At 37.4% G+C, this 13,479-nt stretch overlaps 1 protein-coding gene across 1 annotated transcript in view; it reads right to left on the minus strand.

The window, feature by feature from the left end:
* Positions 1–1,136: 1,136 nt before the first annotated feature.
* Positions 1,137–13,479, minus strand: part of ABHD17B (abhydrolase domain containing 17B, depalmitoylase) — a 55,965-nt gene continuing 43,622 nt past the window's right edge. Inside the window, exons 2-4 of the mRNA XM_080819404.1 lie at positions 12,306–12,775; positions 7,376–7,555; positions 1,137–2,679 (exon numbers count right to left, since the gene is read on the minus strand). Of these exons, the coding sequence (XP_080675530.1) occupies positions 2,460–2,679; positions 7,376–7,555; positions 12,306–12,772 (867 nt within the window). The 5' untranslated portion in view covers positions 12,773–12,775 and the 3' untranslated portion in view covers positions 1,137–2,459. The remainder of the gene's footprint in view (positions 2,680–7,375; positions 7,556–12,305; positions 12,776–13,479) is intronic.

Genomic DNA, 13,479 nt, shown 5'->3' on the forward strand with positions numbered 1-13,479 from the left:
ACTTGCTTCTTTACACTGAGCTCTAATCTGCCATTTTGGAACTTTCACCTAGTTGTACTGAGTCAAAAAGAATAAATTGCACATGCCTCTCAAATATCGGAACACAGCTATCATTACATAATTCTCCAGTTGGTCTTTGGGTTATGGTTTGTGGGACTCTTTCCAACTTGGTAAAACATTACAGGATTTATTCTCATTTGTGAATATCCTTTCATTGCACCTTGAAATGAAATTAATATTTACAGATGTGGTTTGATTAGCCTTTTGTATGAGATTACTGCCCCATGGTTAATACTTCTGCATCCTAAAATTGCAGCCAATTACAACTGGCTCACATTATTTCTAGTAAAATAAAAAATACCCAGGTTTTTTTCCTTCATCTGTAAACTCTTGATAAATGCAATTCCATATTCTTATCAATGGCTTTCTATTGTATGTAGGGTAATAATCAGGGTCCATAACACCACGTATGATTGTGCCCCTAACCAATTTGTGAGCCTCATCTTTATGCCATCTGTTCTCCATGACTTCTGGCCAGGCTTTTCACACTTTAAATGCACTGTCCTTCCTCTAGGCTTCCACATACTGTTCCCTTCAGCTAGCAATGATTTCCCTTGGCCACCGGGTTGAGTCATTCTTCAAAATTTATATCAAATATCACTTTGTGAAACTCTTCCTTGGCCTTCTCCACATGTTCTCCTCCATAAAGTATAATTAACCTGTTTTAATAAGCTACAAATCTTCTCAGCCCTTACCCAAACACTAATAAGGTATCTGTGTCCTTGGTTATACTGTGAAGTCTATGAGAACATCGTCCATGTCTACCTTTAGCTGGCATAGAGTATTACATGATTTAGACATTCAGTAAATATTTGTTGAATGAATGAATACTGAATTAGTATGATCAATATTTTAAATTTAACAAGTAATCAAAGAAAACACATAAACTCTGGGGTGCAGGTTGTACAAAAAGAGGAACTGTACAGTAGCTCCACAACAATCTTGAGAAGAAACCTCTCCAAAAGAAGAAGTGATGAGAAAACTACACAACTATGTTCTATAAAGATGAATGGTAAATGTATTTAGTCTTTATGGTAAGGGATGGGAAGCATGGAAGAAGGCAAACAAGCACAGCTGGGTGTATATTTGTTGTTTTACTGTTAATTTGACACATCTGAACCAAAGCATTCACAATACTTGATATACTTTGAAGAGAATCATATACTATAGTCTTAGACATAACCACAGAACAAGCAGAACAATTAAAACTACATAAGGCCTTAAAATATATCCACAGTGTGTATTATTTCAATATTCATTCATTTACAAATTAGACTACATACCGTTAATTTTATTTTTATTTTTCTTTCATTGTTTTATTCAGGCAGGATTCATTCAAGGAAAGGCAACTTAGTTTTTGTGTGTGAGTTTTTTTTTTTTACTACATTGGTTAATATAAAAGTTATGAATTAAATGTTCTCTTATCTCCTGTATTCCAGGAGTGAATCCATGAAATTCTCAGATAGTAACCTAAAACAACAGATCCTATTAAAAATAGCCAAGGTGAAAAACAACCAAATAGCCAGCCTGTTTGTGGTCTTGAAGAACATCTAATGGACTCTTCAGGTTTTCTTATAATGAAGAGTACTGCAATTCTATGAGATTAGTCAAAATTTAAAACAACATTGCGTACAAAATCATTCTTGAAGCTCTAAATGCCTTTTAAATAATAAAACGAGAATTTTAAGTAGTTGCCTCATAGTACCAAACCTATAAATCAGAACTAGTTAAGATTCATTCAGTGCTATAATGACTTCTCATTTACAAGGTAACTAGTTGGTAAATTAACAGATGGCATAAAAATTAAGACTTACATCATTTTTTAAAAGGAGAAAATGTATGATAACCAGGGAATACAGAAAATTCAATGTATTTTACAATAAAATAACTGTTTAAACCTCAATCCCTGTACAACAGGGTTTAGGTCATCTCTAGTGAATTTGCACGTTTTCATACAGTTTATTCTATTATGAGTACTTGAACTGTTTTAGATATACAGCTTTTTATTGAAGACTATTACATTTGTATACCTGGATAAGATTTAGTACGTTGAGATGTTTTAAAAATATCTATAAATTTGATATGCAAAAGCATTTGGCAATACTTTTACAGCATTTGATTTTATAGAATTAAAATTTCATACAGTACTCATTTTGATGTTTAAAAAAAATTCACAGAAAAAAATATAAATTACACAGCCTGACTGCATGATACTGTTATTTCCAGTTTCTAGTTCTGGTAATAAAAACCTTCATTAAGTCTGTTAACAAATCATTACCTGTACATTTATGAAGGCAACTGACATGATTTGCAAACAAAACCTTCAGGTTTTATGTTATTTACCAAAGAGTGCAGTTCAGCAAGAAAAGAAAACCCAGTATGCAAATTTACAGAATATTTTACAAATTTACCAGTTCCTGTGACACAAACTGTTTCAACCTTTCAAGGTACTGTCCATAAAGTTCCACATCATTGTGACCTGCCCCTTCAACCCACAGAGGCTCCACAGGTCTTTGGCAACGCTCAAACAGTGCGAGGCCATGTGAAAAGTCAATGACTTCATCTTCAGTCCCATGAATTATTAATACCGGAGAGGTTATCTTAGAGATTTTGTCAATGCTGTAAAAGAAAGGGGGATAAAGTCAATGAATTAGCTATGAAAAGGAACATAAAACATACTTTCTTGTGATATCCTGACAGATCATTCAAATATCAGAATGGGGGGCACCTGGGTGGCTCAGTGGGTTAAAGGCTCTGCCTTCGGCTCAGGTCATGATCTCAGGATCCTGGGATCGAGCCCCACATCAGGCTCTCTGCTCGGCGGGGAGCCTGCTTCTCCCCCTCTCTCCCTGCCTGCCTCTCTGCCTACTAGTGATCTCTGTCTGTCAAATAAATAAATAAAATATTAAAAAAAAACAACAAAACAAATATCAGAATGGTCCTTGAATCAACTCAGAAGAAACAGATGCTTCTTGGATTTCAAATAAGATTTAAAAGTTACTTTACATACTCCTTAAGATTGCCTAACTTCGTGCACTTCTGTTTTGAGGGAATCATTCAATGGTTACTGGCAACCTACTGCACCTTTCTACCATGGTTTTTTTTTTTTTTTTTAAGATTTATTTATTTTTATTTATTTGAGAGCAGGAGAGAAAGCACAAGTTGGGTGCAGGGGAGAGGCAGAGGGAGAAACAGACTCCTTGCTGAGCAGGGAACCTGATGTGGGGCTCAATCCCCGGACCCTGGGATCATGACCTCAGGCGAAGGCACCCCAAACAATGTTTAGCACAAACGTAGGTTGGAAGGAGAGGAGGAAACTAAGGACTATTCAGGTATGTGCTAACTTTATACCTCTGCACTCTTATTTTTTTCTTTCCCCTTAATCTACTAAAATGACAACAAAATCTTTTTTTGTTTTTGTTTTGGGGTTACCAACTCACAAAAATAGGGAGGATTTAATACAACATAAAATTCTGGAGCTGGAAGGCAGATAAATGAGTGGGATAATAGATTGAAATTGTGGGAAAAAGCCAATTTTAAGGGGATACAAGGTAAACTGAAGAAACAATCCAATTTATACCAGGGGATATCCCAGAAGGCTAGGAATTGATATGGGGATGAAGGCAGGTGATAGAGGAGTTTACAGAATTAGTTCAAAGTCTGTTTAACAATCCTTAAATTTATATGGAACAAAAAAAGACCCCAAATTGCCAAGGAAATGTTGAAAAAAAAACAAAGCTGGGGGCATCACATTGCCTGATGTTAAGTTGTATTACAAAGCTGTGATTACAAAAAAAAAAAAAAAACAAAACACAAAAAAAACAAAGTTGTGATTACCAAGGTAGCATGGTACCAGCAGAAAAACAAACACATAGATCAGTGGAACAGAACAGAGTGCTCAGATATGAACCCTCAACCCCACAGTCAACTAATCTTCAACAAAGCAGGGAAAAATATCCAATGGAAAAAAACCAGTCTCTTCAATAAATGGTGCTGGGAAAACTGGACAGCTGTACATAGAAGGATGAAACTCTACCATTCTCTTACATCATACACAAAGATAAACTCAAAATGGATTAAAGACCTCAATGTGAGACAGGAATCCATCAAAATCCTAGGAGAACACTGGCAGTAATCTCTTTTATATTGGCCATAGCAACTTCTTTCAAGACATGTCTCCAAAGGCAAGGGAAACAAAAGCAAATATGAACTTTTGGGACTTCATCAAGATAAAAAGTTTCTGCACAGCAAAGGAAACAGTCAACAAAACAAAGAGGCAACCCACAGAATGGGAGAAGTTATTTGCAAATGACACTACAGACAAAGGGCTGAAATCCAAGATCTATAAAGAACTTCTCAAACTTAACACCTAAAAAACAAGTAAGTCAAAAAACTAGCAGAAGACATGAACAGACACTTCTCCAAAAAGACATACAAATGGCTAACAGACACATGAAAGAATGTTCATCATCATTAGCCATCAGGGAAATTCAAATCAAAACCACACTGAGATACCACTTTACACCAGTAAGAATGGCAAAAATTGACTAGGTGAGAAACAACCAATGTTGGAGAGGTTGTGGAGAAGAGGAACCCTCTTACACTGTTGGTGGAAACCCAAGTTGTTGGAGCCACTTTGGGAAACAGTGCGGAGGTTCCTCAACAATTAAAAATAAATGACCCAGCAATTGCACTACTGGGTATTTACCCCAAAGATACAGAGGTACTGAAAAGAAGGGCCACATGCAACCCAAGGTTCACAGCAGCAATGTCCACAAATAGCCAAATGGTGGAAAGAGCTGAGATACCCTTCAACAAATAGATAAAGAAGATGTGATCCATATAAACAATGGAATTATTACTCAGCCATCAGAAAGGATGAATACGCAACTTCTGCATCAACATGGGTGGGACTGGAGGAGATTATGCTAGGTGAAGTTAAGTCAAGCAGAGAAAGTCAATTATCATACGGTTGCACGTATTTGTGGAACATAAGGAACAGCATGGAGGACGTTAGGAGAAGAAGGGGAAAGATGAAGGGGGGGAATCGGGAGTGGGAGACAGAACCATGAGACTATGGACTCCGGGGAAACAAACTGAGGGTTTTAAAAGGGAGGGGGTTGGGGGGATGGGTTGGTCTGGTGATGGGTAGTAAGGAGGGCATGGATTACATGGAGCATTGGATACACAAACAACAAATCATGGAACACTTCATCAAAAACTAATGATATACTGTATGGTGACTAACATTACATTAAAAAACAAACAAAGTCTGTTTAATAAAGAGGTCCCTCTCCTCCAGATTCTTTCCCCTTCCTTTTGTAAAAATGGTAGCGGCTCTCTACCCAAAACTGAAGGTTTTATGGACAAGGGAATTGCAAGAACAGTTTGAGGCAAGAGATAAACACACATATGTGTAAACATACATACTGCTGCTATGAACCTGTTTTCTGTACTGGGTCCCCAGAATGCTGGCAGCCAGGCCCTCATTCCTCCAGAGAGGACTTTTAGAAAGACTCCTTGTTGGAGACTATATACACTTTAAGAGGAAAGATATAGAAATAGTGACATAGGGTGGGATCCCCAAGTAACTGATTTGACCAGATGACTGTATAGTGAAGCTCGCACTCAAGAAGGCTTAACCACCTGCTTCATACTAGCTCTTTAGTTCCTCACTCTTACATATGAGGAGACAACAAGAATTATCAGACATCAGAGAACACTTCAAGTATCAGTCAGAGATCAAAACAATTTTAAAAAGGCAACTTAAAAGAGACATAAACTGCACAGAGACCTTACAAACAAATTTTAATGCTTAAAAAAAAAAAAAATCTTTCCAGAGAGAAAGAAGGCATTATAAAATGAAGATACAATCTTGAAAAAGGAAATCAATGAAATAATTCAAGGCTGCATTTGTTAAGGAAAAATGCTTGGTTGGCTATGTTATTTGCTATCAAATGTTCAATAGTAAAGGAATTATAACAAATAAAAAGAAATCTATGTTCCTTTTCAAACAGTTTGCAGTTAAGTACTGCTATCTTTGTTGGTGCAGCAGAAATGAAAGAGTGAGCTGGAGAGAGATACAGGATGGCAAAAGTGTTACCCCAAACACTCCCTCTATCATTCTTACTTTTCTATTAGACAGAAGCAGTGTAATGCACATACCTTACAATATACCATTACCTAAAACAACAAACCCTAAATTAATATAAGAACAAAAAAATCTCCCACAGCCTGCTCATATGCTCCTACCATTAGTTTCCCTAAGAAAGTGATCACTGCCTGGCTAATGATGAAAAAATTTGCTTTTGAAATGACCCTTGTTTTTATAAAAAAGCAAGTAATGACTCTGGCCTTTGGCCCATCTATCAGTCACAAAAAAATCTCTGTATAGCTGCCAATTGGGGAAAAGAAATATGACTGAAATTGCCAGATTCTCCCTTTTGCCTTCTCGGAGGAAAATGGGCCACCAGATGTTTCTAGTTATCAAGAGGAGCTAGAGGAACTTCCATCTTGTCTTGAGGAGAAGTAGTCCTCCTTTCAAATTTGAATAAAACTGTGTTTGCAGACTCTGTGGTGGCAACACTTGTTAATTTAAGACAGAACTTTTTTGCAATTCACTTCTTTTATAAATCAGCTATCATTAATTAGATGCCATTCACTAATTTTTATGCACATGTTTTATTTTCCCTTTACTTTTCCTCTACGCCAGTATTATGTCTCACTGAATGGTACCATTATTCATTAGCAGCTCAAGTCAGAACCCTGGGAATTATACTCAAGTTCTTTTGTTTAGCATCCTCTATTCACTCTTTTTTTTTTTTTTTTTAAAGATTTTTATTTATTTATTCAATAGACAGAGATCACAAGTAGGCAGAGAGGCAGGCAGAGAGAGAGGAGGAAGCAGGCTCCCTGCTGAGCAGAGAGCCCGATGCGGGACTCGATCCCAGGACCCCGGGATCATGACCCGAGCCGAAGGCAGAGGCTTTAACCCACTGAGCCACCCAGGCGCCCCCTCTATTCACTCTTGACATGCAGTTCTGTCAATTTCATTTCTCAACTTAAGTCAATGCCCCTCTCTGGGGTGTAAGGCCCTCAGCTCTTTTCATCAGGATTATTATTGCTCCAACATTTCAGCCCCCGGACTGGGCTCCTGCCACCACCCTTTCCAAAAATTAATTTTTCACTACTTCTATAACATATGTGAAAGAGAAGTTCATGCCTGATTGAACTGCATTATGAATACCTTAGGTGATGGAAATAAATGCCCTTAAAAGTTTCTTTGAATTAAATGATTTCGAATATTGATACTTACTTTGGGAACGCATCAAAACAGTAGGTCTTCTTGGTATCAGGAAAAGCAACTCGCATTCCCGAAGTCAAAGGAGAATGAAGAATAACAGCAGCACTCTCATACCGAGCAGCAAGATCCACAGATGGTACTGTCCCTATACTTTGGCCATATATAATCACATTTTCAGGGCGAATGCCATATCTATAAAGTTCAGAAATTAAAAAAAAAAAAGGTGGAGAGTTGGACTGGTATGAAATATTCAATCATTTTCTAAGGACTTAATCTTACAAAGAATGATTTAGAATGAGACAATGCCAACTTTATATTTAAAATCTGTTTCTTAGCCATCATTATTATACTTAATGCTATAATAAAATCTATATTCTTAGCCTATTTCATCTGTTTCGTCTTTTGGAAAAATAATTGCTGAGGTCTTTTAAAATTTCAAACTTAAATGAATTCATTGAATAACTCATGCAAATCAATGTGGCATAATCACTAATATTTTACTTATTTAAAAGATTTTTTTTGAATGGAACATAATTTATTTAAGTAATTTTCTATTCTTGGATATTTAAGTGGTTTCCAATTTTTCAGTATTATTTAAAAGATTTTATTTATTTATTTATTTATTTATTTGAGAGGCGGGGGAGAGAGAGAGACTGAGAGACACACAGCTAGAAAGGGAACACAAGCAGGGGGAGTGGGAAAGGGAGAAGCAGGCTTCCCACTGAGCAGGGAACCCAATGCTGGGGCTCGATCCCAGGACCCCAGTATCATGACCTGAGTCGAAAGTAGCCGCTTAATGGGTAAGCCACTCAGGCGCCCCACATCACTAATATTTTAGTAGACTGATGTTTAATAGACTGTTTATTTTCCATTCTATATAACAAAAGTTCTTTGTCTACACCTCAAAAGTGGCTCATTTTATTTTATTTATTTTATTTTTTTAAAGATTTTATTTATTTATTTGACAGACAGAGATCACAAGTAGGCAGAGAGGCATGCAGAGAGAGGGGGGGGGGAAGCAGGCTCCCCGCAGAGCAGACAGCCCGATGCAGGGCTCGATCCCAGGACCCTGGGACCGTGACCCGAGCTGAAGGCAGAGGCTCCAACCCACTGAGCCACCCAGGTGCCCCAATGGCTCATTTTATTTTTAAAAGATATTTTTATTTATTTATTTGACAGAGAGATACAGTGAGAGAGGGAACACAAGAAGGAGTGGAAGAGGGGGAAGCCTGCCCTGAGTAGGGAGCCTAATGCGGGGCTTCCTCCGAGGACCCTGGGACCCTGAGCCAAAGGCAGACGCTTAACGACTGAGACACCCAGGCACCCCTCATTGTTTGAAGTTGGTCATAGTGATGGAAAGGGCTAGATATGGTTACTACATGGAATAAAATATATATACATTTTAGCTGAAAATAAATTACTATTTTTCTTGAAAGTTGCCTTTACTATGGACTAATGACTGGAAAGATAAAGATATCAAAGAGAATTTCAAATACTTTATGATTCAGTTAATTATGAACAAACTTCATGATAAAATCTCGAGTATTGCCTTATCTCCTTTAAAAATGCTGCAGGGGCGCCTGGGTGGCTCAGTGGGTTAAAGCCTCTGCCTTCAGCTCAGGTCATGATCCCAGGGTCCTGGAATCGAGCCCCGCATCGGGCTCTCTGCTCAGCAGGGAGCCTGCTTCCTCCTCTCTCTCTGCCTGCTGCTCTGCCTACTTGTGATCTTTGTCTGTCAAATAAAAAATAAATAAAATCTTAAAAAAAAAAATGCTGCAGATTTAAATACGTCAACTCTTGCCTCAAATATATCAGATATAATCTATGTTCCAAGCACTGTTACTTGTCTATGGTATAATTGTCCCAAATGTAAACTATTGCAAGCAGAAATGAAGTGCTACAGGAGCTAATGAATGTGGGGTTAGAAGTTAGACTAAGATCAAATATGCTTTTCCACTTTAAAAGCCTGAAAGCAGTCACTTATGGATGCTAAGGGCCATTTGCACAACAGCATCTGGTTTTTGGAAAAGGTAATGTAGCTTTCCAAGTATCTAAATATGAAAAAATAGGGCGCCTGGGTGGCTCAGTTGGTTAAGCAACTGCCTTTGGCTCAGGTCATGATCCCAGCGTTCTGAGATCAAGGCCCGAATCGGGCTCCCTGCTCAGTGGGAAGCCTGCTTTCCCTCTCCCACTCCCCCTGCTCATGTTCCTGTTCTCATTGTCACTCTCTCACTGTCAAATAAATAAATAAAATCTTAAAAAAAAAAAAAAAAAAAGAAGAAGAAAATGAACACTTCCATCATCAGCATTAACTCTTGAGGCTGTGTGGTTGCTCTTAGCTGAACAGCAGAACTGCTGGATGGTAACTATTGGGTTTTAGGCTCATGTTAGCAATGGCAAGGCTCCAGAGTAGAAGGAGATGCCAATTTAGCATCAGAGAACTCAAAGCAGTAACAGAATTTCAGAAAAGTACAACTTGGACTTTAAAGACTATCTAATCTAGTTCAGCTGCTTATGAAGTAGATGTTCAAAGTCAGAATAAGTCAGTGGCAGACCTATAATTAGAACCCAGGTACCCTAACTCCTAGGCCAGTGACTTTTCAATAACACACAGATAATAAACTCAAAGACTGTTGTACTACTTAGAAATTCATCTATTCAGCCCTTGTTTCTCTCATTCATTAAGGATGTGTGGTCAACCTTGTTTAAAAAGATGAATTAAATCAAAACTAGAAATTATTTTATAAAGTTTCCTTCAAATTGATCAGATGAGATGAAAAATAGGAAAAAGTTAACCACCTACAAGGTTTTATTTTTTATAACATATACCTAGAACACTGAATTGAATACTAGTATGTTCCAAGCACACACAGAGAGAGAGAGAGAGCGAGCGAGAACAAACAGGGGGAGGAGCAGGCAGAGAGAGAGGGAGAAGCAGACTCCTTGCTGAATAAGGATCCCAATGCAGGACTCCATCCCAGGACCCTGAGATCATGACCTGAGCTGAAGGCAGCTGCTTAACCAACTGAGCCACCCAGGAGCCCAAGGCAGTTTTTAAGTTTATAAATTTTTACCATATCCTACCCCCCACAACTCATTACCAACTTTTTTACCACTCACCATCTTTTCTAACTCATTAGGATATTTTTGTATCATTTCAAATAATTTAAGAAACCTCTTTATATGAAACGTTGTTATGGGAACATAGTTTTATTATGTATCTTATAGGATTAAATGCTTCAAAAAGTATTTTCTAAAAAAGGTTATGCCTACTAACAAAATTGTGGAGGTTCTAACTAAAACCATTAATATTTAAACATTAAATTATGAATGATAAGTTTTCTTTGAGTCCTTTAGCTTTAGTCTAAAATACTTTGGAAATCAGGTAGCTTATCAGTGAATAATATGAGGAATAACTTGAACTAAGATATCTTTATTGTACATGAACCATCTGATGGAAAAAACCCGGAAATCTACAAAATAGCAATATTTTTCAATACTGATGACTAGGAAAGATTAAAGCAATTTCTAGTTCTCAAAAATGTATTGTTATAGCTAAAGAATAACTGAAATGATAAGAGAATTTGCTTAAATGATTTATCACAGGGCGCCTGGATGGCTCAGTCAGTTAGTCCCATGTCCCACATCAAGCTCTTTGCTCACCAGGGAGGGAGCCTGCTTCTGTTTCTCAGCAGAGGAGCCCCTCTGCCTACTGCTCCCCCAGCTTGTGCTCGCTCTCTGTCTCTATCTCAAATAAATAAAATCTTAAAAAAGAAAAATATTTATCATAAATTACCTTTTCTTTACATGAGATCATGTTTCCAAATTTTATTAGTCCAGAATGCAAAGTAAAAAAATCTCACTTTTACAGAATGAATACTTTAAAATTAGTTCCAATAAAATACCTGTAAGTCATACTTCTAAGAGATTACTACATAAAACAATGCAAACTCTGGTTTATGATTTTAACAAAAACAATCCAGCCTCTTATACTCTTTTTTTTTTTTTAAAGATTTTATTTTATTTATTTGACAGAGAGAGACACAGCGAGAGAGGGAACACAGCAGAGGGAGTGGGAGATGGAGAAGCTGGCTCCCTGCGGAGCAGGGAGCCGGATGTGGGGCTCGATCCCAGGACCCTGGGATCATGACCTGAGCTGAAGGCAGACGCTTAACGACTGAGCCACCCAGGCGCCCCGCCTCTTATACTCTTAATGATAGATTAAGTAAATCACTAGCTATGTCAGTTATTTCTCATCCCTTGAAATGTTGCATTGCAACTTTGAATAAACATTTTTATACCACACTCTACATATTTATAAAACCAAGTATTTGTCATTGGCTTAAATTTTAAAGAAAATCACACACATGCACTAACAGACACAAATGAGATCTGTCTTAAAAACTATGTAATTCTGGAGGGCCTTTGTAGCTCCGTCAATGAAGCATCTGCTTTCGGCTCAGGTCATGATCTCAGGGTCCTAGAATCAAGCCTCACATCCAGCTCCCTGCTCATAGGAGGCCTGCTTCTCACTCTCTTCCCTGGCTTGTGCACTCTCAAATAAATAAAATCTTAAAAAAAAAAAATCACTTAAAAAAAAAACTATGCTATTTTTAAAAATTTAAAATTACAATCTAAGAGCTTAATTCTTTTCTTTCTTTTTAAAAAGATTTTTTAATTTATTTATTTGACAGAAGAAACACAGTGAGAGGGAACACAAGCAGGGGGAGTGGGAGAGGAAGAAGCAGGCTTCCCATTGAGCCTTAATGACTGAGCTACCCAGGCACCCCTAAGAGCTTAATTCTTAATAGGTATATATTGGTTAATATAATCTCTATTTAATACTTCAAAACATGTGTTATAAAAACTACTTTTTAAATATAAGACAATTTTAGTTAACCATCATAATAAATGTGCAAAGTAACTTCCAATCACAATTTACCTTGTCCTAAGAGCAAGCCAAGCAGCTTCGATATCTGCATAGAGGTTCTTCTCTGTTGGTTTCCCAGAACTTGCGCCATATCCAGAATAATCATATGAGAATATATTACAATTAATCCGTGATCCCAGTCCTATGTAAAAGCTGCTCATCTGCCCGAGATCAACAGCATTTCCATGTGAGAAGAGTAAAGTGTATTTGGCGTTGGGTGAACAACGCACAAACATGCAGGCAATTCTGTTGCCTTTACTGGTTCTAGTCATGAAACACTCAATAGCATCTTTTTCTCTAGAAGAGTATTGCCAGTCTGCTCGTTCTGATAGATGTAAAGTCCAGCGGCTTCCACTTTCATCACACATCAACGTGTAAGTAGGATCAGGTGGCAAAAACGCTAATTTTGAAGCAATTTTCCCAGGGCAAGGTGGACAGCAGAAGAGGCAACATAGCTCACTAAATGAAAGATTATTCATCTTCTGAAAAAGAAGAGATAGCAAATGTTTTAATTATTGAATATGGATTCTGCATTTTCATACAACAGAAGGTTAAAATAAAGGCACTGGTAAACTCTACTGCTGTTCAGTGTCTACTGCTATTATTTCAAGTATCCTCTGCCTAAACAGATTTTTGGAATCACTCTAGAAATAACTGAAATCCTCTGGTGAGGCAAATATTTCTGATCAGGAGATACTCAACCATCATAGGATGTCTCAAACAGTAGTGATTATATATTATGATATTTAACCAAAATATGAAAACTAATATGAAGAGTAGAGGTAATATTTGTTATTGCTCTACAGAAAACAGCATAGGAGGTATGAAGTATCTTTAGAGTAATGTGTAAATTTAAGTCAGTGAAAGTTCTCAGAATCTCATGGAAAGGTAGGTATTTAACATGATACAGTAAATATATAACGATACCATATATATTGTTCATTTTCATAAATGAAATCCTTGCTATTTGGCAGGTATTCTATGTGTATTATCACATTTAATCCTCAAAACTACCATGGCTGATTTGAGAAAAGCAGCTTACACAGTGTGAGGCAGCAGTGGAGCCAGGATTTGACAACAGGCTCAACACTGTTCTACATCCCTGGGCTACACTGCCTCAAAGGCTCAGAAAACTATTTGTCTCAGATGCCTATCATTTCTTTCAGCCATACTTCCAGTGGCTCAA

The sequence above is a fragment of the Martes martes genome (assembly GCF_963455335.1).
Source record: "Martes martes genome assembly, chromosome: 12".
Lineage (NCBI taxonomy): Eukaryota > Metazoa > Chordata > Mammalia > Carnivora > Mustelidae > Martes > Martes martes.